This window comes from Tachypleus tridentatus, chromosome 6, assembly GCF_004210375.1.
Source record: "Tachypleus tridentatus isolate NWPU-2018 chromosome 6, ASM421037v1, whole genome shotgun sequence".
NCBI classification, from domain to species: Eukaryota; Metazoa; Arthropoda; class Merostomata; order Xiphosura; family Limulidae; genus Tachypleus; species Tachypleus tridentatus.
In genome coordinates this window covers 18,204,555-18,231,981 of record NC_134830.1, presented here as the reverse complement: position 1 = coordinate 18,231,981, position 27,427 = coordinate 18,204,555, and the positions used below count along the sequence as shown (strand labels likewise).

General features: G+C 34.1%; 1 protein-coding gene across 1 annotated transcript in view; it reads left to right on the top strand.

The window, feature by feature from the left end:
* Positions 1-5,745: 5,745 nt before the first annotated feature.
* Positions 5,746-27,427, top strand: part of LOC143252023 (neuropeptide FF receptor 2-like) — a 33,499-nt gene continuing 11,817 nt past the window's right edge. Inside the window, exons 1-2 of the mRNA XM_076503551.1 lie at positions 5,746-6,429; positions 14,974-15,334. Of these exons, the coding sequence (XP_076359666.1) occupies positions 6,005-6,429; positions 14,974-15,334 (786 nt within the window). The 5' untranslated portion in view covers positions 5,746-6,004. The remainder of the gene's footprint in view (positions 6,430-14,973; positions 15,335-27,427) is intronic.

Sequence of the window (27,427 nt, the reverse complement as noted above, 5' to 3'; positions counted from 1 at the left end):
ACGAATCCCCGTCACGCCAAACATGCTTGTCCCTTCAGTCGTGGGGGCGTTATGAAGTTACGATCAATCCTACTATTCGTTGATAAAAAGTAGGCAGTGGGTGGTGACGACTAACTGCTTCCCTGAAATCTTACACTGTTAAATTATGGACGGCTAGCGCAGATAGCCCACGTGTAGGTTAGCGCAAAATTAAAAAACAAACAAATCAGGTTTGAACAAGTCCATATTCAACTGATATTGTTGCAAGTCTATTAAATCGATCCTGTGTCACGGTGCACCGCATATAGTTTTTGAATCATTTAAATTTTGAGAAACTGCGCTCCCCACTCGCAACTATCTGGAAACACAGACGACATACTGTTACACATCTTTAGATGTTTATCTCAAATACATTTTTCTGAACAGAACTTTTATCTCATCACACAATTCACGTGCGTCAATGTCTTTTAAATTGCTGTGTGTGAGAACTACTTCCAGAATGTTGTATTAGTGAATTACATCGTTTGTTCCCACTATAGACATTTTGAAAATGTTGTACAGAACTCTGAAAATACTGCTGTGTTCCTGCAGCTGTGTAAAATGTTATTCCACTGATTTATGACGGAGTTCAATAAACGATTAAAAAAGTTGATTTTAGATTTCTCTTTTGGATCATCGATAGATCTCTTATCTGTCTCGTAATTGAACTATTTCTTTTTCTGACAAATTCGAACCTACAGATCGGATGGAAAACAGGTATCAGTGTTAAGTTTCCCTGCCAAACTCCTTTGTATTTGCAAAGCCCTTGTCTGTCAGATAATTGTAAACATTTTTGTTGTGTCCAGCTGTTTAATTGCTTGAGAGAGATCCTTGGTCGCTGTCTGAAGATTTTGCTTGTTATATTAATTTCACGCAGTATATCGTACAAAACCAATAGACTGCACAAAAAATTGAAATTTACCATTTTACTTGCAATGGGTGTTGTTTCTGCCGTGATTTAATACCATTGCTTCCGGTGAACTTATTCTCCTCTGCAATAGAGAGAAGCTAATACCGGATTGCCTTCACTTCTTCAACTTGACTATCGCATCTAAATCAAGCGAATGGCTTTGCCTTAAGATTTAGGCTTTTGGTGAGTTTTTCAAGAACTTTCCAACGATGCGTAGAAGCTGAGGAAAAAGGGTATGTGTGTTGTAAGTCAGACTGAATTAACATCCTGACAACCAGTTAGCTGCATCGTTCAGCCTTATGTTAAGTGATTGGTAATTATACGGAATAAAACAAAGATTCATGCTTTCATGTCTCGTATCGTTTCTGTAGTGTGGTGATTTTGTCTATCGTGTTAACCCTGTTGTCGTAGTTCTTTCCTCTCATGTCTGTGATGTCAAGACTCAGCTCAAAAGGTTTTTGAATAAATGATTAAGTCATAACAGCCTCACGTGAATCTTTTAATTCCAGGAAATAATAAATGCTCTTAGCTGTGTATACTACATTACTGCAGGTTTTGTTCACTGACACAGATATGAATATCAGTAATTTGTCCAATTTTACTTGTTTGTGCAATCGCAAATCAACAAAAATTTTTGCAGTCTTAATCATTAACTGTGCAATTTCCTTAATTTCTGTTGCCAATAACGAGATGGCATCGTTTTGACTATTGTTACCTAATGATCTCGTAATGTAATGATCACGGATCTCGTGTGATATGTTTTTTCGGGATTTAATGGTACCATTAAATATTCATAATGGTTCAACAAATCTGAGAGAAACTATATTATTCTAATCAAGCAATTTCTTTGAACTGTGACGCGATACTATGTTTGAGACCTCAATACTCTTATTAAGACAATAGGCTGTTCCAACACTTTTTACCGATACTATGTTGCTTTGTTCATACTTTAATAAGGCGTTGATTTTATTCATCAGTATCTGTGCTTGTATTAAGTCTTGTCTCAAATTTTTCCGATTTTTGGAATAATTTCGGGAGCTTCGGTGACTTTTCATGTTTATTTAAATATGTAAACAAAATTGTCCACTCTTCTGTATTATCTGATACAAAAACAAATTTTGCATTAGCAGGATTAATTTGCAGGTTTTATTTTTGTTCGTTGGATATCATGAGTAGCAGTAAAATTCTTGCTCTCACTTTATTTACGAAAAATAAATATTTTTATTTGTTTCTATCGTTTTTCTTTTTTTCCAGTAATAACTGTATAAGCTTACAGTCCACTTTAGGCTATTTTGTACGATCATTTAGAGGAAAATCGTCTGAGCTGTAACTTGCTATTGTGGTTTCACCCACATTACTGAGCGAGTTCTCGTCTTCAACGACACCTTGATTTTCCGTTTCTATACTTGATGCTATTTGAAGTGAAGACGAACTATCTGTCGATTTTTTCATTGGCTCGCCGGTTCCATCCTGGTTAACGGCTACTGCTGTATTAACTGCTGCAGTGTGTTACCACTTGTATGTAACAAATTTCAAAAGAAACTCCTTTTTTGTGGCTTGATACAAAATCTTTGTTTCAATACTTTATTTTTCGATGTTGCGCCCCCAACAATCGTTGTCCTTCATTAGATATGTTGAAAATGTTATAGGCTACTATATTACAGATTTAGAATCATAATCTGCCAACACAATTTCGCTGGAGTTTCTATTGAAGAAGGATATAGGGATTATCTCTGATCTTGTACAACAAATAAAGAAAAATAGTGTATATTACTATTTATTTTCGGGAACGATGCAATAACATGAAAGACATTATATACATAAAGGTGTTTAAAAGTGCATTTGATAGTTCTTAAGTTACTGTAGCATATTGTAACACATTTTATACATTTTGTCAGACGTCATAATATAGTGCAAGCTGGAGAGAATAATAATTACTTTTTCAAAAACCAAATGATGCCGTCCTCTGTTTGTATGCAATTCAAAGCAGTGTTACTTAAGAAACTATAACTGGTCACGTTTACCAAAAAAAAAAATTGAAGAACAGAGATAGAGAATAATTGACTTAAGTTACCGTACAGAAATTTAACATACGTCAACTATCACCTTACTTCTAACTCTTTCATCACCTAATTACAATTTATAATAAAGTATATCATAAAGACATAATTATCTAAATCTCTCGATTAATTACCAACCTGGAAAATAACATGCGTTTATCACACACAGAACAGCATAACACGTTCCAAGTAATGAAACAACGACCTATAATGTCATATTATGGTAGAAATATGGTATATTAGTTCACAGTATCATTTTTGACTCGAATCATAAACTGAGTCGGAGATATATTCTTAATCTTGTCGAAGGTTAATTATAGCTTTTTACTAACCACATTTTCTTCTATAACTACATAAACGACCTAATTCTTTAGAATGGATTTTTTATAATTTAAAATCTTCCCCTGCGAGTTCTTTGTCATTCGGTGGGACGGTGATAAGTCCTCGGATTAACAACGCTCAAATCAGTGGTTTGATTCCCCTCGGTGGACACAACAGATAGCCGACTGTGGATTTGCTGTAAGAAAATACATACACATACGACTTCTTTAGGTGTTTTTATGTTTTATAAGCTATGTTTAAGAAGCTATAACGCTGTCCTCAGTATTTACATGGCAAATCTAATGGCTTATAATGCTAAAATTAGTGTTTTGATACCCGTGGTAGACACAGCACAGATAGCCTTGTAATTTACAATATGCAAACAAACTTTTATGTGAATTATTGAATAATAATATTATATTCTGGATATAAAATTCATAGAATATTTACTCAGTTTAAATATATATATATATATCATACGTTATGCTTTGATACATTGTTTACCAGTATTTAATATTTTAAATTTATAACCCTTAAATGCACTTTATCGTTTCCTTCCAAAAAGGTCGAAGGTCGCCTGGATGAGTTACTTATTTTAGCCACTCGCACTGTACAGTAGTGTGTTGACTGTCTTTCAATAAGATAGCAGACATCAAAATGACATCACATAAGGGACGCTTCATGTTACAATGTATTGTCGTGGCATCAGTAAAATATGCGCATGCCTTGAATCACGAAAAGAATTATGCATTTTGTAATTTACAACCCAGCATTACATATGTACCTCAAAAGTAAGAAATAAAACTATTTGTTAATCTTAATTTTGGTTTTATTTATTATTAAAAAGAACAAGGAAGTACAGCTAGTACAAACTTTGTTTTAATCACAATGTTTTGCGTAGTTTGTGTTTACCAATAAACTGGAGGGCTTATTACGCTACAAAAATCAAAGTTTGATCCATTGTGGAGATAGCCCATTATGCAGCTTTGCGTTCTAACAAAAAATATAACACAATAGATCTCATTAAGTATATTGAAATGGAGAAAGCCCAAATTTAATAGATGTGTGATATAACTTTTATCTATTGTTTAGTTCTAATATTTGCTCTATGAATTTTTTTAAAGTGTATTTTAAGTAACTTTTCCATATCTTATACCACTATTTCCGACCAGTTGTTGTTTCGAATTAAGCATAAAAGTACTAAAATTGACTATCTGTGCTCTGCCCACCATGGGTATCGAAACCTGTATTTTAGCGTTGTAAGTCCACAGACATACTGCTGAGCCACTAAAGGGCACCGACGAGTCGAAAAACTAAACTTTAAATATAATTTTGGTGTATTTCTATCGTAACTACGGTTTAATGTTTTATCTGTTTTACAATTGTAATATTACATCAATTTTCAGAACCTTTGTTGAATTATAATTTAACGTTTGGTTTGTTTTGAATTTCGAGCAAAAGTACTCGAGGGCGATCTGCGCTAGCCATCCCTAATTTAGCAGTGTAAGACTAGTCATCACCACCCACCGCCAACTCTTAGGCTACTTTTTTACCAACGAATAGTGGGATTGGCCACCACATTATAACGCCCCAACGGCTGAAAGGGCAAGCATGTTTGGTCTGGAGGAAATTAAAACCCGAGACCCTCAAGTTACGAGTCGAGTGTCTCAACCACCTGGCCATGCCGGGCCATAATTAAACGTATCCAGTTTACAAAAATAAATCTCATGTATAAAAATAGTTCAAGTGTTTTAATGGAGTTTTGCAACTTAGTATATTCAATGTGACAACTAAGTGGAACGAAAATAAAATGAAATTATGTACATTGTTAAAGTAAAGAAACGTCCGCTGTTAACATTTGTAAATAGTCTTTACGATAAGTAAGAACATTACTTGTTTTTCAAGTAATGCCACAAAACAACTTCATCGGTGTGCTGGTAACAAATAACTAAAATAACGTAATGTTAATCAACTTGTACGTCAACCAGAACATGGAGCAAATAGTTATATTTGGAATACTCGAAACAGAATGTTCATCTCTTAAATAATAATTGAAAGATGGTCTTTATATTGAAAGGTATACGGAAAAGACATTTGTGGGCGTCAAGATTGATGTAAACTAAATTAGAAATTGACGCAAATACTGATGTGGTGTTGATACCAGGAAGACGATCCAATAAGCAACAAACATTGTTTACCACCTGTCTATCATGCCTTTCTCTTATGTACCATTAGTGTCAGCCTTAAGGACTGTTTTATTAGAACGTTGCATCCGAACAAGTAAAACTTTGCGTGGTGTAAATGTCATCTAACAAAGTGCACTTGGCTAGCGCGCAGTAGCAGTAAACAAATCTGGCGTTTCCAAGTGTCCCTCTTTTATTTGACGTCACTTTCTCCAGCCCTCAGTACGTGCTTCAGTCCACGAGTACCCCATGCTATAGGGAGAGAAACCGAATAAAAGTCTGTCACTCGATGCCAGGCTGTGATTGAGAGCAGGTGACAATGTCTTTAAGACAACGAAGAAATCTTAAAGAAACAAAAAATTAATTGACAAAGGACATGAGTAGTCAATTAAAATTATAATTTTTTCCCCCACTGGAACATCAGAATTTAATCGTTCCAGACAAAGTTTTAAAAACTCTGTGATTTATTATCATCACTTTAATACACAAAAGCATCAAGGTTTTTGTAGAGAATGGATAATACCAACTTAAGTTCGTGGAACTCCGACATAGTATGGGAAGAACTAGATAACGTTAGTGGCTGGGAGTATGAGAATGAACGTCCTTATCTCGACTTTACACAAATACCAGCTATTTGTGTGACATTTATTGTACTTTATTTCATCGTAATGGTCCTCGCTCTCTCTGGGAACGCGATGGTCTGTTACACAGTCTTCTGTAACAGGAAGATGCACACCGTGGTGAATTATTACATCGTTAATCTGGCTGTATGTGACTTCATGGTCGGCGCTTTTGTCCTACCGGTAAAACTTTTGGAACTGACTGCACCAGCAGATTGGAGAATGTTAAATAATGGGCTGTGTACTGCTCTGCCCTATTTACAGACCATCTTTGTGTTCACCAGCGTCCTGACACTGGTAGCAACGTGTCTCGAAAGGTAATTAATTATACAAGGAGAAATTTCCCTGTGCAACAGTTATCAGTATATATAGATAGACATACATGTGACGTTAGTGATACGTTCTGTGGATTTTGTTTACACATAATACAATAGTCAGCTTTTTGAAGCTTTCCATTTGTTATTAAAGAAATTATTTTAAACTTTTATAATAATTACTTTTTAAGTTGAGAAATAAAATTAGTATATTTTTAAATTATTGAATAATTAACCTTGTAAAATACTAACTTCAGTTTTAAAGTTTTAAAAACAAAATATTATCAACTACTGAAAGATAAACACAACGTTGATGATAAATGTAAACAAATGAAATACCAAAGTAAAAATAGTGCCAATATCGAACGTAGAGCTGAGTGCATTCATATCTTTGCCTAACATTATTTCATGACTTTCAGATTTAAGTGACTTTTGATTTCTAATGCTAGGTTTGTGATACGAAAATTATTAAAGTATCATTATTAGAACTTAGTACTGGGCAGAGCGAACAACGCAGTTTTTTTACGGGAACTTGTTATTATAGAGCTAACATCGTAGTCTTTCTACAAGTTTTTTTTCACAGAACTGACAGTGCTTTATTTCACTGCACTTTGTTATTATACAGAGCTATCGATGCAACTTTTCCTTTACTATTGCTCAGAACTTACAACGTATTTCTCACAGTTGTTACTACAAGACTAAAAATACTTTTTTATTACAATCTGTTTTTCAACAGAATTCATAACGAAGCTTTCCAGCTTGCTATTACACGCCTGGTGGTTAAAGCGTTCGAATCGTACTCTGGGAGTCGCGGGTTCGAATCTCCGTTGCACCAAACATGCTAGCCCTTTCAGTTGTGGGGGCGTTATAACGTGACGGTCAGTCCCACTATTCGTTGTTGAAAGAGTAGCCCAAGAGTCAGTGGTGGGTGGTGATGACTAGCTTCCTTTCCTCTAGTCTTACACTCCTAAATTATGGATGGCTAGCGCAGATAGCCCTCATGTAGCTTTGCACAAAAATTTAAAACAAACAAACAACAAATTGTTATAATAGAGGGTTAACAACGCAGTTTTATTAATTTATTATTGCGTAACAGTCTGTTTCTTTTCCTTTTTTGTTTTACATTTATGTTAAAAGGTTCCACAGCAAATTGTTGTTGTAAAGCTTAAACTTGTAAGGAAATCTGAAACCAAAATAGTCATCTATCTATTAATCTTTTATTTATTTACTGTATTATGAGATAGATAAAACTTTGGTGAAATCTGTCAATTAAATTAGCATTATTAAACATAGTATGCTATTATTATTATATCATCAAAAAGGAATGTAGTTTGATTATTTTGTAATTATGCTGTGTTAACCTTTCCCAATTTAGCATTGATTGTGTAGAGTGAAGGCATACAGTCAAAACTACCCAATTTTACCTTTAGAGCTATTCTCTAATCTACGAATAGTGGACTGATCAACACATTACACCCCCCTAAAAGCAACTGTATGTGGAGATTCGAACCTGGATCTTCTTATTAGCAAGACTGGTGTTCTATCCAATTGAACTGCCTAACTATTTGAATAGTTTCAGGGAGGGTTATTCATGTTTTGCTGACGTCTGTGTTAAATAAGCGCATTGTCAATCAGGTGGATATAAAAAGTTTCATTCGTCCTTTATCTCCTCGTGTGTGGTTCATATCCTACCACTTTAATATTATTTTAATTTACTGCATGGTCTTATTATCTACAATAATGGACTGTTGCAAATATATCCGTGTTATATGGTTTTATAAATTTTGACTTTTGTTTGTGTTTTGTTAAGCGCAAAGCTACACAACGAATTATAGGTGCACTACCCATCACGAGTATCCAAATCTGATTTCTAGCGTTGTAAGCCATACCCTCAGCTACCGAAGAGGGATAGAGAGTGTCTTTTGATGGTCGTTTTTCTTGTAGTTATTTCTCCAAGGTAACCAGGATGGTGCAAATAGTGATTTTATTCTGAATTAAATACTTAGGCGGTTTGGTGTTACCAATGGTGATCATACTGTGTTGGGTCTTTGGAATGCTGCTCTGCTTGTACGCTTTTTATATACATCTATATGTTTCCAGACAGATCTTTCATATAAGGAAATATAGGTGTGTGACTGTAATCCTCTCGCTTTGTTTTTTGTTTTCTATATTAAGTGAATAGAGTAACTATTGTGAAGGTGGGTTGTAGTGACGTCTTTTTCTTCATTATTTTTAATTTCTTTCGTATTACAAATCTTGTTTATTTTAAAACCAAGGCAGATATAGTGGAGATATTTACCCATATCTTTGAGATTCTTCTAAACACTTGTGAGTGATGATATATGATTTATGTGTCTTGGTAACCATATGCTCTTTATGAATATGAATTTGTTATTTTCTTAGGTTCCTATTATGAATTATATCGTCGAACTTTATTGTTCACGTAGTTTGTTAATTTTGGAATTTTGTCTGTAGTGTGCAGATTACAAAACAGATGTAAACTAAACCTATTTTATAAAATACTGCATCACTTTGTAGGTTTATCACGGTATTGCTTAGTAAGTAGGAATAGGCCGAAAACAACTGGCTGCCGCATTCAGACTGTTACTCTATTATGTTTATGTAACTAAAGTTAAGTTATAGCTTTATTTGAGCACCTAATTGCCATTATCGGGTGCTTCACAGCTTTTGACATTACCAGTTTTATTAAAAAGTGTTGCTAAGTTGGAGAACTAGGAATTAATGTTTAGTTTTCTTTTTCTTTCCTTCTCATACTCGATAAAAATGAATGAAGTTTTCACAATTGCTTTAATTCGACAAAAACGCATATTAAAATTACTTGGGAACAGATAATAGTAGTGCTTAATATGGATGGGAAGAGAAAAAAATGACCGCGTTCAATCTATTACTGTGTAATGTTTACAAATAACTGCTAAAATTTGAGTTACAACTTTATTTGAAGACTTAGTAGCTATTGTCGAGTGTTTCACAGTTATTGTAACAGTAATATTATTCAGTTTTTCTACCACACGTATTCTTGTGGGGAAATAATAAAAATAAAATTACTATTTAGTAGCGAGTTCAGTTTATAAGTATATATTATTTCTCTGTTTCATAAATAACACTTTTATTTCTGTTCCCTAGATGGGAGCATAAATTATTCTTTTACAACAACCATTTGTGACTTTTCATTGCACAAACATGATACCAGCTAAACCAATTTCAATAAAAATAACTAAATAATAATCTAAAAATAATATTCAAGATACCAAAGATAACAAGTAATTTTGAAACTGATAGGAATTTAACATTTATTTGTAGATAAAAGTTATTCTTGGAAAGATTTGGCTACTTATTTAGTGTATTGTAGTTGTAGCTAGCACTTAGGTGGTAATAGTGCATTTCAATAACAGTTTTTTAGAACATTTTGTGTTTTAAAAATCGTTCGAAAGCTTATACATATTAGTTACAACATACTGCTATGTAATTTTATACTTACCTTATGATATAAACTGTTTTTATCAAACGTTTCTTTCCTTATAAACTCGTATATTGCAGAAAGAAATCCGTTGGTGGTTAAACCATAAGTTTACGAACTTATAACAATAAAATTCTGTGTTTATTTCCCCAGATGGACTAAGCGTAAGTAGTTAGCTCATTCTGCAGCTTTACGTTAAAAACAAGAGCAGGCAACAGAAAAAATAACAAGTGTTCAAAGTTTACTGTCTATTGAATAATTTAAACAATAGTACAGAGACGACTTGTAATATATTGTATCGTTTGTTTGCTTTATTAAACACTAAACTGCATTGTGAACTGTCTGTGCTATGCACATAAAGGGTATCGAAACCAGGTTTTTAGCGTTATAAGACGTCAGGTTTACTGCTGAGCCATTGGTGGCGTGTACGTATGAAAAATCATAAAAAATCAGTTTTCTCAGTTGTTTACACTGAGTGTTGTAACAGTCAAAAACATAACATCACTCAGTATGATACAATAAGGAGGTTTGGATGGCTGTGAATGAGACAAAAACAAGTTGGCAAACTTGAAGGTCACTTACTTTATCACACTGTATTCCAATATACTATTTATCTATATTTTATAGTAAAATTCTGTATTTTCATAACCCAAACTTGACAAACAGAAACATGACATGGATGCTTTCTGAAGAGCTATTAAAGAATCGCCCAGCGTCAGAACTGGGATAAAGATGAATGGGCACTCTGTCTCAGTACAGTTCTCACAGGAAAAGCTCTACAAATGTATGTAGGAATGATGACAGAAGATGCCATGGACTCTGAAAACGCCATTAGCTTGCTGGGGAAGGATTTTGCCAGAACCTCAGATAAGTTAAATCTGATACTGGATAAACTTTTTGGTATGTCTACGACGATACTTCACAGGGTAGAATGTCATGGACAAGTGTCAAGATAGGTTTGAAGAACTATTAATACATGGACAGTTTATGATCACGTGCTCCACTGACATGTAACTGTTCCTAAAAGAGAGAGAACCAAAAGACGTGGACGAGATGCTCAAGTTGGCAGAATAATGTATGGAAGTCCATGGAAGGAGTATAGGTAACAAATCGAAGAATAAACAGTAAACGTCTAAACCAGTGGTGGCTGATCAGAAGCAGAATACCACTAAAGGTTACAAAAAGTCTACAGATAATAGGGAGAAGAGATGCTATTCTTGTTATAAAATGCAGCACATAAAAAGCAACAGCAGAAATCTTAACATAAATCTGCTATAGCTACCTACAGTCAGCTCAAGTTAGTAATTAGACCAACAGTGCCAATAGTGGTTGTAACATGTTACAAACATCGAGAGGTGCCAATAAAACACAGCATGGCAGTAGCTGAAGGCTATGTCAAGGACAAGAAAGTGAAAGTCTTATGAAACACTAAGTGCAAAAGTAAGAATCAGACTAATATCTCATGACCAGATGATAAGTAAAGTACATCTGTGTGTGATAATTGATGGGACAATGAGAAAGTTTTCCAGAGCAATAATAAAGGTGAACTCTCCATACTGCGTGGGAGGCCTTGAGACCATGTGTATAAAGGCACCAATCTATGACTTAGTAATTGGTAATATATCAGTAGAAGTTTGGAGGAACCACGCAGAAAGAAGACTGGTGAGCCATCTGCTGTCACCACAAGAGCTAAAAAGAAAGAAATGCAAATAAATTAAAAGCCCCTGTAAGTCCTAAAAGGCAACATTTTGAATGTAGGTCTATAGGAACTTCAGGAAGCAGAGAAAAAAGACCCTTCAATGCAAAAACTTTGGAACAGTGTCCATGAGAAAGCCGAGCACCAGATAAATAAAAAAAAATACATAATAGAGGATTCAATGAGAATTCTGTACCAGATCTATCAAGGTACAGTAGTTCTTCTGTAAAAGTAAAAATTACCTTTTAAAGTGCAGGAAGTAACCAAAAGAGCAAACTATAAAATGTAAGTGGATGGGAAGACCAATATCTACCAAGTAAATCTGTTGAAAAAGTACTTCGATAGGGAAAAGGACTTAATGGGTATATTTATGGAAGCAGATGGATATTGCAGGTGGAGCTGTCATAGATACAGAATTAGAAAATGATTACTTTGTCACTGAAGATGAATGTCTACTATGCTTAAGACCACTGGGTAGAGAGGAAATATATAAAGACATCAACATCAGTAACGAAGTGACTGACAAGCAGAAGAAAGAAAGATTTACAAGTACTGTGTCAGTAAGTGGATGCCTTCACAGATAGAAGAGGCAAGATGGACGTTTAACAACTAAAGATAAAGACGACCAGAGATCCAGTAAGGGTGGAGCCTAACCAGATACTCTATGCAATAAGAGACCTGCTCAAGCACTATTTTAAGGAAATGCTATTTTACGCTTCTCTATCTACAGTGTTGTTTGTTTTGGATAATAGCTTTAGAATGTTTTAATTTTAATGTTGTACTTCTATTTTGTATAGGAGACTTATCCTGAGTAAGGTAAAAAGTCTTATTTCATCCAAAAGGTCTAGATATAAATTTAACACCCAACACTCGTTAGGCATTCTCTTAACCTTGGCTAGGTTGGTTTCTTCTGAGTAGTCAAACAAATCATCTTACTTAGTTAAAAGTTTCACTACTCGTATGGAGCAAGATATTCTACAATAAAGAGCAACAGATGAATAAAAGTGTTCAAAAGTCATATGTGATAGTGCTGATAATTACAAGTCATATCGTGGCTTAGACATTCCCTCTAAGAGGGAAAATAGACAGTTGAAGAGGAAGGTGAGTTTGCACGGCTAGAAACGACTCCACATGAGACACCATGAAAATATCACCTTTTGATGATGCCACTTGCTTCGACGCCACAGAAAACAAAAGGATTTTGCAATAATTGATTTCTAAGTTATGACAGCAAATGTTGTTACCCAAGCTAGGAAGGGGTTAGAATCTATATTTTATGAATAATAACATTCAAAGATAATTTATTTTTCACTTCGCGACTTGATGAAGCACAAGTGGCCTTATTCAATAAGCTCCATTATTCCTCCTTATAATTTTAAGTGTTTTCCAATTATAACATGTTCTCTCCCTTTAAATATAGATAGTTATCTTATGTGTAGAAGCTATTAGTTTGAAATATCAAAATATAAAATTTGTATCTATCAGTCGGTATCTAGTGGTTAGCGCGCTCGACATGTAATATGTTGGTCACGGATTTGAGACTCCTTCGTTGAACATGTTCGCTCTTTCAGCCATGAGCGTATTATAATGTTACGGTCAAGTCTACTATTCGTTAGTTAAAAAATAGTCCAAGAGTGGGCTATGACTAATGATAATTTATTGTTTCCCTCTAGTCTTTCACTGCTAAATTAGGGACAGCTACCTGGAGAGGAGATGAGTGACACCAGGTAGATCTGCCCGAGAATCACTGACGATTCATGAGCATCTAAGGGGCCCAAACGATCGTAAGCGGCCTCGAGACTCAAAGAAAAAGTCAAATTACATAGCTGCTTGTAAACCTTTTTTTTTTCTGCAGTAGAAACATTCTTAAAGCCATCTTTACAATTGGACTGTTTTCTTTGTTGGATTTTCTTTTGTTACGTTTCCCCGAGATACATATAAATGTAGTAGCGCATGTCTATATATAATTATAGTTCTGCAATTAACTGTTAAACTTTCAAGTTAAACTGTTTTAACTATGGTGCACTGCACAGACAATGCTGAACCAGAAATCATAAACCTCGATGTTGATCTATTAGTTTATACTAAAATATAAATCAATTAATTTTGATTTTTTTCAAGCAGTTTGTACAGGTCAGAATCCATTGTGTTGCTTAAACAACAGTCACTGGTATTTTATGTAGAAGAACAATCACGTGTGTAAACTGATACCTGAACTTTACTGGTTTTATATTTCTTTTACTTCTCTAAAGCAAACTTCCACTTGAATACTTTTATATAGTTCAAGCTTAACTACTAAGGCTACGACAAAAACATATAATTAATGTTAAAGTTATGCAGTATTAAATAATTTTAATTCAGCGTAAATTAGTTGTGTTTTTTACATGTTCACTGTTTTGTTTATAGTATAATACTGAAATCTTACAGTCACGGTTGTTTTTTACAGTATGATAACGACATTATACGGTCACAGTTGTTTTTTACATTGGGATATTAAAATTGTAAAGTCACCGTTGTTGTTCTTTTTACAGCCGTAAATTACGCTATCGTTCATTTTATAAACAGTTGTATAACATAATAATCCCATTGATGGAACACATAGGTCATTCATTACCAGCACAATTATGTTTCTTTTCTCGAAAATAATTTTTGTATTCCATTAAAAATTTTAAAATGATTTGAATATATAGTTTTAATATATATTAATGATGCCACATGTTGTTCCTTTATGTTAATCAACACTCCAAATTAAAAATATCTCTTACTTTGAACTCGAGATTGGCAAAAACTTTACAAAGTAACCAATGCAATTGCAAACAACTGTATTAAAAATCCTTATGCATCAGAAAGATGTAGTATAAATAAAACATACAAATATAAGTAATAGAAAGAGATAATGTTTCTTTCTTTGCAGTTCAAAACACGAGTTGATGTGTTTATGACAGCTGAACTATTCTTTATTAGCATAACAGATGATTTAAAGATAAAATTGGTAAATCAGTCTAAAGGACTACGACAAATGAAACAATTAAAACTTTGAATCTTAACGCCAACTACAAGTGTTAACGCCGTTATCGGAATATACAGTTTTCTAGGATTTTGTCTAAGTTAGGAGCTTGTGTGAGCTGGCCTTCAGAGCCACCGATATCTCTAGTACCTTTAATGCTGTAAATTGTTTAAAAATGTTTTTTATAGATTATTTAGACAGAGTATTCATGAAGAAACTTGTCGTTCATTCTACAAAGTTTCATCATGTTTGAAAACGTGTTTAAAACATGTTTAGTCTTTAATTGTTTGATTGTGGAAATAAGTGCACCACAGAGTAAGTAACAATTATCAACTCTATGGCTAATATTATTTTACCTTTATTCAGGTATTTTGCAGTTGTTCATCCTCTGGAATCTAGAATGCAACAAAGTAAAGCCAGAGCTAAGAGAATTCTACTAATAATATGGGGATCTCCTTGCTTCGTGTCTTTACCATTCCTATATCCATCTGAGGCCACATCAAATACCCTACCAAGTAACTATGGTACCATAACTAGACTCACGTGTCTTGACCGTTTTTCAGATAGTTTCCGTCGTGCTTACTACACACTACTTTTCTGTTTCATCTATCTCTTGCCCCTGTCCTTCATCGCGGGCACGTGCTTCCAAATTGCCAAATGTATCTTGGAAGGGATATCTCTTCACAGACTAGGATCGTTACGAAGACAAGAAGAAAATCGTAGGAAGGTAAGGATCTTCTAGTGAGAAAAAAATCCTCAAAAAAAGTTATTTGGACTTTGTATTATCGCCATAATAATGGGGTTGCTCATTATCTTATAGCAAAAGTTATTTTATGTTTACCTGTAAACTGGTAGTGTATCACGTTATTGTCAAGAAGTTCTTTATCAAAGATCATTAAAAGAAGGAAAACCAAATAACATTTTTTGCGCCATTCCATTGCTGTTTCTCACACAGTCTACTAGTTCAAGACATGAAGAAAAAACAAGAATTATTATTCAGTATCACAAATTACAATTAAAATTATCAAGTTTTTAAAACTTAGAACTTATAAGGTCATTGTCTTTTCTTATTAATTAAAATCATATTCATTTAATATTTCAGATTTGTAATTAACATCAATAACATCAGATTTATTAAAGTCAGTCTGTACCTATGGTTCCTTTTACTAAACTAGAATTGCTAAAAAACAGGAATGAATTTGAGAATTTGGCTCAATAATACCTGTGATTTTTATCACGTTTAAAATATAACTACAGTTATAGTTATCAGAAGACGCAGACAGATGGTCAAAAGACATTTCTATGTACGTTGTCAAGCGCCAAGTTATGCAGTGTTGGTGTTATAAGCTTTCAGACTTACCGCAAAAATTTAGCAATTGTTGATGTTTGAAAACGTTTCTATAGTGGTTAGAAATCGGATAAAGCAATCAGAAGCATCAATACAGATGTTATCACTGACATTAAACCATAAAAACAACCAATAATAATGGTATCATTGACATAATACATAAAAGTGGTCACTACCATCAATACAGATGGAAGTGTTGACATTAACTCGTAAAAGCAACTAATATCAATAAAAACGTTAGACGTGCATTTTTCTTTAAATATTTTCATTAACCAAACCAACATATGACGTGAAAAGATATATTTTACAAGACGTTCCGCTTCTAGTATCGTTCCGGCGTTGTAGCAGATCATTTTGTGATGCATGAATGTTCCGATTTCAGTCACCTATAACTTTTTTATATTTCTATTCAGCAACGTGAATAAACATATGCAAATTATTTTGACTCAATAGGGAAATTATTATACAGTTCTGAATTACTCATCATAGTCTTTTCTACTTATTCGAGAGTTGGCAGATGGCATTGGTTTGAATTTCGCGTAAAGCCACACGAAGATTATATGCTTTAGCTGTCCCTAATTTAACGGTGAAAAGCAGCTAGTCATCGGGTCTCATCGCCAACTATTGGGCTACTTTTTTACAAAGCAATAGTGGGATTGGCAGTCACATTAAAACACCCCATGTTTGATGGGATGGGGGACTCAAACCCGCGGCCCGCATATTGCGAATCAAGCTCCCTAACCACCTGGCAATACCCGGCACAAACGTCATTATCCTCTTATATAAGCCATTGAACATATGATTTTGCGATTCACAAAACAGAGAAATCACTTGAATGAAAAGGGCAGGTGTTACTACTGGTACAAAAATAAAATATTTATTTTAAAATATCAAATATTTTTGTATCGTAAGTTATGGCTTTATATAAATATGGTTTAGCACTTCAAAATATTGTATGTTTTACCCACTTGGCCTAATGTCAAAACTAGTTCAGAAAACTAAACAAACTTTATTGAACTTTACATTTACTATTATGTCTCCCCCTTTGATTTAATTATTCATTCAAGGTGCTTAATTTTAAGTAATATAATTAATCATACAGGCTGTCCATAAGTTATTGAACTAATTATTGCGGATTATGGAATAGTGGAGGCTAACAGCAGTGAATGAGAACTACGTAAGTTGAATATTGCGTTTTATGGAATAATAGAGGCTAACAACTGTGAAATGAGAACTACATAAGTTGAATATTATGGTTCATGGTGTAGTAGAGACTAATTATTTAGGTTTGACCAAAGGCAGTGGAACCATTAGTACATTTCGATCTTCCATAGCTAAAAGGACGTCCAGATGATGATTGACCTCCGCCAAATTTTTCAAGTATTCGTGGCAATCGCGCAATTTACTGATTATTCGGGCATGCAATACACTATCATACAATACACTACCATACAATACACTATCATGCAATACACTACCATACAATACACTACCATACAATACACTATCATACAATACACTACCATACAATACACTACCATACAATACACTATCATACAATACACTACCATACAATACACTACCATACAATACACTATCATGCAATACACTATCATACAATACACTACCATACAATACACTGTCATACAATACACTATCTTGCAATACACTATCATGTAATATACTAACGGGTATATTAATCTTACAGCCAATTCCTTCAGATAGCCTCATCTAAACTGATAGAAAAAAAATATAGCTCAAGATATCATTATCCCTAATGTATTCAAACTGTAACTGTTTATATTCCTCTTCTATCCAACTCGGTCGCTTATGGACACCATCTATATTACAAATTTAGACTAAAATAATCGTTTCTCTTAATTTGAAGAAATGTTGCCGAACTTAAAAATCAGACAATGATCTGTAGGCCAAGTTTGCAGACCCTTAGGTAATGTGGATACGATATTTATATTGAAGTAGAGATGATGTCTATCTTGAATAAAAATCAGACAATGATCTTATAGGTCCAGTTCACAGAAATTTAAATAATTGCTTGTAGATATGATATTTACGTCCACGTGGTAGCGTATCTGTATAAAATTAAACTCATGTATTTTCATATACGTCATCAGCAGAGTATATGTTCTATAACCTTTCAGGTTATAGAAGTTGCATTTTATTTTCTCTTTCTACTTTTCTGCTTCCCGCCAAATCTTCATGATTTCTGGCTTCAGTTTAGCAACCATCAAACTCTTTAGAGGTTGTATATATTGTGCATTTTCATTTTCACTGATCATTAGTGGACTTACTGTAAATCTTCCTCATTTTCAGCTTTACCGATTATTACAGAACTGGTTGTAAGGTTAAGAGTCAATAATTGATACTACATTTTATCCAAGCGCGTTGTACAGTATTTCAGGCTTACTAGGATTGTGTTATTTTTTCCGAGTAAACAAGCACCTAGTAGTAAACACATATTCCTTTCCTAACAGTAATGAAACCTGAATTTCTGGATAAAATATTTCACTAAGTTAGCTCTGAAAAAAATAGTACATCAATTTTAATTCTACTTTACTGACGTTGTATCGAAATGTCCAATAAAACTAAATTATATACCAATCTGATTATAATAAAATTAAACATAAAATCCAGACATCAACTTTGGAAAAGACCTGACGAAAAGACTGATTCCCCATGAAAATCCATAGTTTCTAGCAACGAGATATCACTGCAGTGAATTTGTGTGTTTATGGTTTGGTTTGTTTTGAATTTCGCGCAAAGCTACATGAGAGCTATCTGCGCTAACTGTCCCTAATTTAACATTGTAAGACTAGAGGGAAGGCAGTTAGTCATCACCACCCACCGCCAACTCTTGGCCTACTCTTTTACCAATGAATAGTTGGATTGACTGTCACCTTATAACACCCCCACACTTGAAAGAGCAAGCATGTTTGGTATGACGGGGATTGGAACCCTCAACCCTCAGATTACAAGTCGAGCACCCTAGTCACCTAACCGTATCTCAGGGCAGAGAGATATCACAACTTCTTTCATACAAGTTGTCATTAAACTTTAATTTGTTTCAAAGAATTACAAAACTTAAAATGTCTCTACCGGTACTTTTGTTAGTTGTATATTCTTCAATAAATGTTGCCGAAAAAAACATTAAAACTAATGTTTATAAGTTCCACTGTTGGTTTTAACAAATATTACATTTGTGAGTTCTAATCAATGGATCTAACTTCTTTCCGTTTTGTTTTGGTGTTTTGCAATATATATATGTATTTTTAAATCTTTAATAGTTATTTATTTCCACATATCATACACTATCCATACCTCCAATGTATAATTAACCTTACTAATTTCATCATTTTTGTTTATAATTAACATTTCATTTTTCTCATTTTATTATAATTATTATTAACTCTATAGTTTTCTAAGTTCACTACTTAAGGGCTTTATATTCTTTCTGAGATAAACTGTAGTGTTTCTTCCCAGAGCTATAATTACTAAAAAGTAAACAATGATATGACTTTCTCCTAATCAGAAGTTTCGTCGGCAAAACGGGATACAAAACAATCTTTTAAATATCTCGACAAACATTCAAAGGAAGACAAACAAGTATCAAATCATAATGTTTCTGATACAAGAGCAGGAGATAAACCATAATCTAATACTTTTTCTTTAAGGTCATTAAGTTGATAAGAAAACAAATTAGTAATAACATCATCTTGTTTGTTTAAGAACGAATTCCCTTGTTGAACAGAACAAAGGAGGTTCAATTTACGAGAGTGATATTCTAAGTTGTGATAAAATATTACAGCAGTTCTTATCAATCGGGTTATTTAATGAAATCCAATTTAGAAAGTGAATACTGCATAGCAATTAAAAACTCCCTTAATTGTAAACTCAAAGGTTAATATGTAGCAGCATATTCTAAAAATAAGTAATACTTGTCTCCCAAACTTAAAGACTGAATAAAATGTTTATTTTTTGAAAACATACGACAGCGCAAAAATTTAAAGATTTCAAATATTAAATGTTTCATGTAAAACATGCTTCATCTAATATATTAATTCATAACATTACGAGTTTGAAAATGTATCCCATAGTTTTAACAGAAGGCATATGAATTAGGGGAAAGGCATGTTAGCCAGATAGTTCAACCCTGGTCTACTAATAAACCACGATAAAAAAGCCAGCTAGTGAATTTTAGAACGCGCAATTTAATTTTAAAATACTACTTACTACAACCTATAATTTGTCTGGAATATTAAAATAGCGAAAATAAGTTACACCCTCAAATAAAATAGTAGTAAATATCTTACTTTAAAGTAATATATCACTTTAATTGTACAAGTTCACGTTTAACACGTGCACACTAAATTAATTTTTGTTTTTTCTTAAGCTGATATCGTTTTCCTTTATATAATAGCGTTTTGTGTTTAATGTTTTTATGTTTAATCAGGTTTGTAGTGTGATATGTAGACATACCATGTGTTTGCTACCCACTTGTTCAATACATATATATATCAATTTTCATTTATGCAAGTGTACCTAGTTTAACCTAAAACATCAGTCATAAAATTATCTAAGTTCATTTCGCCTTAGCTACCTATTGTTCTGAGTCATTCATCTAAGCATCATTTGTGTCTTATTGCGGAAAATATCACTATTAAGATGTACATGCTACGTGATTGTAAATTGTGATATTTTCCACTGCCAAGCCTGCATTCGAGGATATAACTTCCTTCAGCGAATGGAACGATTGGCACTGCTTTTCATACAACGGCTGTGGTTTCGCTAGATAGGGACAGTGGGAATCTCGTTAATCCATTCATGTGCGTCACTAATTAGATGACGAGGCATTTGACGACCTTAAGAGAGTCTTGTGATAAAGAGTATTATTGGATCTGATGCTACCTTTTTACGCCACCTAGCAGAAGCTCATGTTCTCTACTTGTGTTTGAATGGGTACATTAGTTGGTGCAACTTTCAAAGGAAATCTTGCTTCTGTATTTTACGCTAATTCCTAATTAGAATCATTAATAACTGTCAAATGATTTCAGAACATGATAAAGATGGTGAATATTTTCTGTGAAAAGTATTATCTGACTTAAGACAAAAAAGTAGAATAAAATGTACTTTTCCAATTGGATGTTATGTGTGGAAATTGCTAAGACTTGCAGTGAAATTATAGTAACATAATGATATGCTGTTTGCTTCCGTGGCAAAGATAAACAATAATAAATTTGTATCTGCATTGTTCGCGTGACTATAAAAGGTAAGTCCATATTTGAGTTATAGGGAATACAAAAACTTTGACATGTAACTTTTATATAATTCAGTTAAGGCGGTGATCCTCTAAGTGAGTTTAGCAAACACTTCCAACTAATAAACAACTTTAACAGGCCTGGTATGACCAGGTAGTTAAGGCATTCGACTCGTAGTCTGAGGGTCGCAGGTTCGAATCCCCGTCACACCAAACATGCTCGCCCTTTCAGCCATGAGAGCGTTATTAATGTGACGACCAATCCCAAGAGCAGCTCAATAGTTGTCAGTGGGTGGTGATGGCTAGCTGCTTTCCTCTAGTCTTACACTGCTAAATTAGGGACAGCTAGCGCAGATATACCTCGTGTAGCTTTGCGCGAAATTCATAAACAAACAAACCAAATGGCATAATGTGGCTTCGTTGTCAATGGTTTTCAGTGTTTACTTAGATCTAATACAAAATAAAAATATATATTCATTTTGTAATTTATGTTTGGTTCAAAGTATTTATTAAACTGCATGCCTAACGGATTATTATTATTGCTAAATATATATTATACTGTGCCTATCCCATTCTGTGTTAACTAAACCTACATTAAACGAGGTTTAGAACTAATAAGTCAAGTTGTATCTGTCGTTAGAACTATAGCTGTGCACAATCTAGAGTGTAAATGTCAGACTTGAAATACACATTTCTGTAGCGCATAAGTGGTTATTGTAGGTTACAAATCGAACGTTATACTAATGTAATAGATCTAGACTTATTATTAGTCAAGCAATAAATGTATAGGTGTACTTGGTCACTGGTTCGCGATGAGCTGGCTACATAGACAAATTAGCCGACTTAACGTGATAGGTTTTTTTCACAGACCGAGCCAATATAGTATTTAAAATTTTCTAACGGTAAATTTATTTAGTCATATCTGTGATAAAACCACTTAATCACATCGTTGCTCCAAAATAAAAAGTATTATGCTTAAATAATTAAAATCATATCTAGTTTCAACATTGTCGGAACGACCAGTAATAATGGCTTTGAAACTTACCTTCGATCTAGTGAATTCAGCCCTCTCTGCAATATGTAAATTGTTTGTTTGGTTTGTTTTTAATTTCACGCAAAGCTACTCCAGAGCTATTTGCGCTAGCCGTCCCTAATTTAGCAGTGTAAGACTAGAGGGAAGGCAACTAGTTATCATCACCCACCGCCAACTCTTGGACTACTCCTTTACCAATAAATAGTGAGATTGACCTTCACATTATAAAGCCGCCACGGCTGAAAGGGCGAGTATGTTTGGTACGACGGGGATTCTAACCCGCGACCCTCAGATTACGAGTCGAACGCCTTAACCCACCTGGCCATGTCGGACCGAAATACGTAAATGCTGTGCTTGATGTCACTTTAAAGGCTTATTGTTTGCTCGGTAACACCTTCAGGAAGTACAGATACAATGCTTAAGTTTTTGTGTCAAAGGTCACGTTTTATGGTTTCATTCCTAATGGCTGCAATGCTTACTGTAGCACTGCAGCAAGTCTAGCCTCATTTTGAGCTGGCAGCATTGACATCGTAAATAACGCTTATATAACAGGAAATCCCTCGGTATTACGTCGTAATTGCTACGCCAGCGATTGAACTTCCGAGAAAGTATCAAACAGTGAAACATTCATACTAGAACTATAAATCTCGGAAGTAATGAAACCAAATATTCCAGTATAGTCTGAGGGATTTGTTAGTTGTAAGAGATTTCGTGGATCTGAAGAGAAAATATGATTTGTATGACTTTGCTCGAAAAAACTGTAAATCAGTTAATAGTAAAATTGAAAGGAATTATAATGTTAATGTTAATTACACTATTCCATCGAGGGAACATTGTATGAAATGTATGAAAGGACGAAGTCCAAAAATAAGCTGATTTTTGGAAGGATCATATGCTATTCTTAAAAGAATCAATGGTGTGGTTTACAGAATCCATAGTGATTGTCTTTGGAAGTATATCAGTGAAAGAATAGACGATCTTTTCATTTTTTTCAGTGACTAAGAAGGTAAGAAGTATTCAGATCAGTGTTAGTTATCGTGTACCTTCAGTTACTCGATCGATACGCCGTAAAACTGTACAAGTGTACTTGTATGTTAGTCACAGTGTCATTGGCGAACAAATGTTTGTTGAAAATGTTATAGTTTGATCTATGGCCTACAACTTTCCGAAACGTTACGAATGACATACTAATCTGTTATGATTATGTAGATTGTACTTCGCATTATTTGCACCAAACAATATAAAAGAGCCTGTCTAACAAAAGAACACATTATAGTAGTAATATACTCCCGTCATTTGTTTCTCAGGAAAGAAATCTAAGGTGCAACTCAATTATATCTTTATCAAAACAAGGGAAGTATATGTTTATATATCATCATTATACAATAATGAAACGCTTACTTATATGTATGCGATGTGCAATTCCCAAATTCGCAAAATTTTTATCCTGTGTGCACGTAGATTTGTAATAGGGGTCACGATTTTCATGCTTCGTTTCACGTCACGGAGAACTTTATTTTCCAACATTTGAATGTCCAGAAAAAACTGGACAACTAAATTTCCTGCGCGTAGTGGAAGGAAACAAAGGTGAAGAGGTCACCCGCAGATTCGACATTTACAGAATTAATGAAGCGATGAATAGCATCAGAAACAGTTCTGTATTATCAGATTTACCTACCGAGTAGTCAAGCAAAAAACTGTCATTTATGGCCAGGAATTTAAAAAAATTGGAAAAAATGTTCTCGAAGCGATGCTATTTGTTTACAAACACGCAGGGTGCATATATGACGTCATGAATACGTCATACGCGTTAGTTATACGTCATAGTTAAAAAGCTATTATTAGTGCCATTACCATTAATTAGTACGTTGTTCAACAATAGCTAAGTAAATGTCTATTGTCTTTGGACAAGAAAATAAAAACAATTCAACATAGATTACTATACAAGGCCACATATACAAATCGCTCAGAGCTACAATACGTTGTCATCTCTACCAATTATTGGCACCCCAAGTGAGCACTGGTGCAACAGGTAATAGAGTAGTATATATAACAAATCAGTAGTTTTATATTTGGATTACTCGATGGTAATAAGAAAAACCAAGGTTACTCCAGTCGTGTCATAACATGTCAGTGCAAGTAATCGAAATTGGAAAAGTCATGGAAGAAACGTACATGTTTAAATGTTTAACTCGACTTAATCAACTGATATTTTTACTTGTAATTTGAATTTATAGTTTCAATATGATCTGCAACTTTTATTATTTTCCAGACGAAAGCTGTTAAGTTGGTTTAGCGCTGGAATATCTATTCTGGTTCTTTTACAGTTTCAAATCGGCATTGATGAAAATCACCGAGCTTAAAAAGTTATTACGACAGTATATGTTCTCCACTACAAAACAAGTCGCATAAAGTTAACAATTTGAACTACTTGTTAGTTCATGCTAGTCAAATTAAGCATTGAAGTCAGTCTTTAACAACTTGGATCCCAGTGTATGAACATGGATAGTTCCCACGCTTGGTTTGCTGCGGTGACAATACTTCGGAATCAAAATAAACGTTTTTTAACAAACAGCTTGTAAGAAAGTAACGTGTAACTTCGTTTGAGCAAAACTAAAAACAATTGTTTTTAAAGACATCTGTGAATATTCAACAAAGGTTGTTAGAAACAAGCATTGCAAAAAGGGTTTTTTACATATATTTATTAATCAACTTCAAATTTACTTACTAGTAAAACATGAAATAAAATTGAAAGGGCAAGTAAGGATAACTGTTGATTATTAATTTGGTTTAATAATCTTAACTGACTCAGTAGCTTCAGATTTGATGCAACACGTCGTATTTTTAAGCATTATTTGAGAATCTCTGTCCCAAATTGTAGAATGTTAGATTAGCGAAAAGACACCTAATCAACAGTGTCCATCACTAACTTTAAGATTTTTCTAGCATAATCAGATAGTAGGATTTATCTCTCACTTTTATAATTCACGTACAGCTCAAATTAAACGGACTGTAAACCCTGAAGATCATGGATTGATATATAATGCATTTGAAGAAAACAAACTAAGTAGTTAATGTTTTTTTCGTTTGAAGTTGAGCACAAAACTACACAAGGGACTATATGTGCTTTGCCCACCACGGGTATCGAAGCCCGGTTTCTTTTCTAGATCTGTAATTCCTCACACATACCGCTGTGCCACTGAGAAGCAAGCATTTGATGTGCTACAGTTTCAGAATTCGAATACTGTTCAGGTTTAATGAGTTGGATCACTTAGAATTTCAACATGACTTCAATTCAAAAAATTTTACATCTATCAAGTTAAATATACGAGTGAAGTTAATTACTTTTGGAATTGGGACTATTTTAAAAAGTTATTTAAGTCACGAAAGAGTTGTTCTATTGAGTTAGGCCCGGCATGATCAGGTGGTTAGGGCACTCGACTGGTAATCCGAGGGTTGCGGGTTTAAATCCCGGTCACTCCAAACATGTTCGCCCTTTCAGCTGTGGGGGCGTTATAATGTGACGGTCAATCACACTATTCGTAAAAGAGTAGCCCAAGAGTTGGCGGTGGGTGGTGATGACTAGCTGCCTTCCCTCGAGTCTTACACTGCTAAATTAGGGACGGCTAGCGCAGGTAGCCCTTAAGTAGCTTTGCGTGAAATTCAAAACAAACCAATCCATTGAGTTATGGAGACCACAATAAAGGGTTGTTACTGTTGTGGTATCAAGCAGCTGACTAGAAAATTAAACTCACTAATAGCAGAATCTTCTCGCGAATCATGGACTGTGAGATTACTTCGCTTCAAATTTATTTTATTATATCACGAGAGGAATGAGACATGTCACATGTTCACAAACAGTTATTTACTAATACACTCACGATACAATATACTATCAGGGGTCGGTTAATATAGGGAGTCCAAGATGAAAATAGTAGAATTATTTTCTGAGTCAAGTTTCGTAATGTGCAAAATGTTAAATATAGTTATAAAGACTTTTTCTTACATATATTCTGATCAATTATGAGCTCTTTTAATAGATGTTACTTTTTAACAGTGGCACAACGTATGTCTGCGGACTCATGCCTCTAGAAATCGGATTTCTATGCCCGTGGTGGTCAGAGCACAGATAGTCTATTGTGCAGCTTTGTGCGTAATTTCAACCAATCAATCAATACTATTAAACATTCCACCCTCTCTCTAGGTCAACAGTGAAGAGTGTTTGATATAACTTGATTCAAAGATGTTCTCGATGATAGTAGAAGGTGCTGGATATTAATTAAGATTTATTATTACTAACTTGTCAATCAAAGTCACTGGCAAAAAAAAATCAATAGAAAATTTCCGCATTGAACTTAAAAGAAAAATAAATTTCGAAAAGATTATTTTCAAAGGAGTCAAGACATCCTCTCAATGTCTCCCATGTTCATTCTTCTAGTTAAACCCCCATATTTGAAAATCTTGGATCTACACCCCTGACAACAAATACTATAGTACAGCAGGTAAATGGTCCTAAGTACATTTCATACTAAAAGGTGTAGCACTATCAAGATTAACAATGAAAGTGTCTTCAAGTTAAATATAAAACAGTAAAGTTAACTCTCGCTTAAACTCTGCGAAATCCAGGTCACTTTCATATTTTAATAACACACTTTATTTCAAGACTAAATCCTCTCGTTTGCCTTATTGTCAATGCACCCTTAACTTTGGATTAACATATTGTAAATACCAACGAATGAAGTATATTTAAGAGTCATAAGAACTCTTACTGTAAAATAGGAAGACGACAGAAACCAATACTTAGTGAATGCAAGAAACTTTTAATTTATGAACAAAGAGATTGCACATACAGATTCTAAGAAAACATAAATAACTACTGGGAAAAAACTCTAGGGAATCGACTGTGAGGAGTTTGCCAGAAAGTAGGCACTGTACTAACTCTGAGCTCTATAGTCCAAACAAGTAGCCGTTTAAAATGGACTTGTGAAAGTAGGCACTGTACTAACTCTGAGCTCTATAGTCCAAACAAGTAGCCGTTTAAAATGGACTTGTTACATTACCAAACCCATACTGTGTACTATGTACCTAACTTGTCGGGCAAACGGTGTGCAAACTAAAGGCATGACTACACGCATTTATTATACGACAACAACAGCTCAGTTTGTTT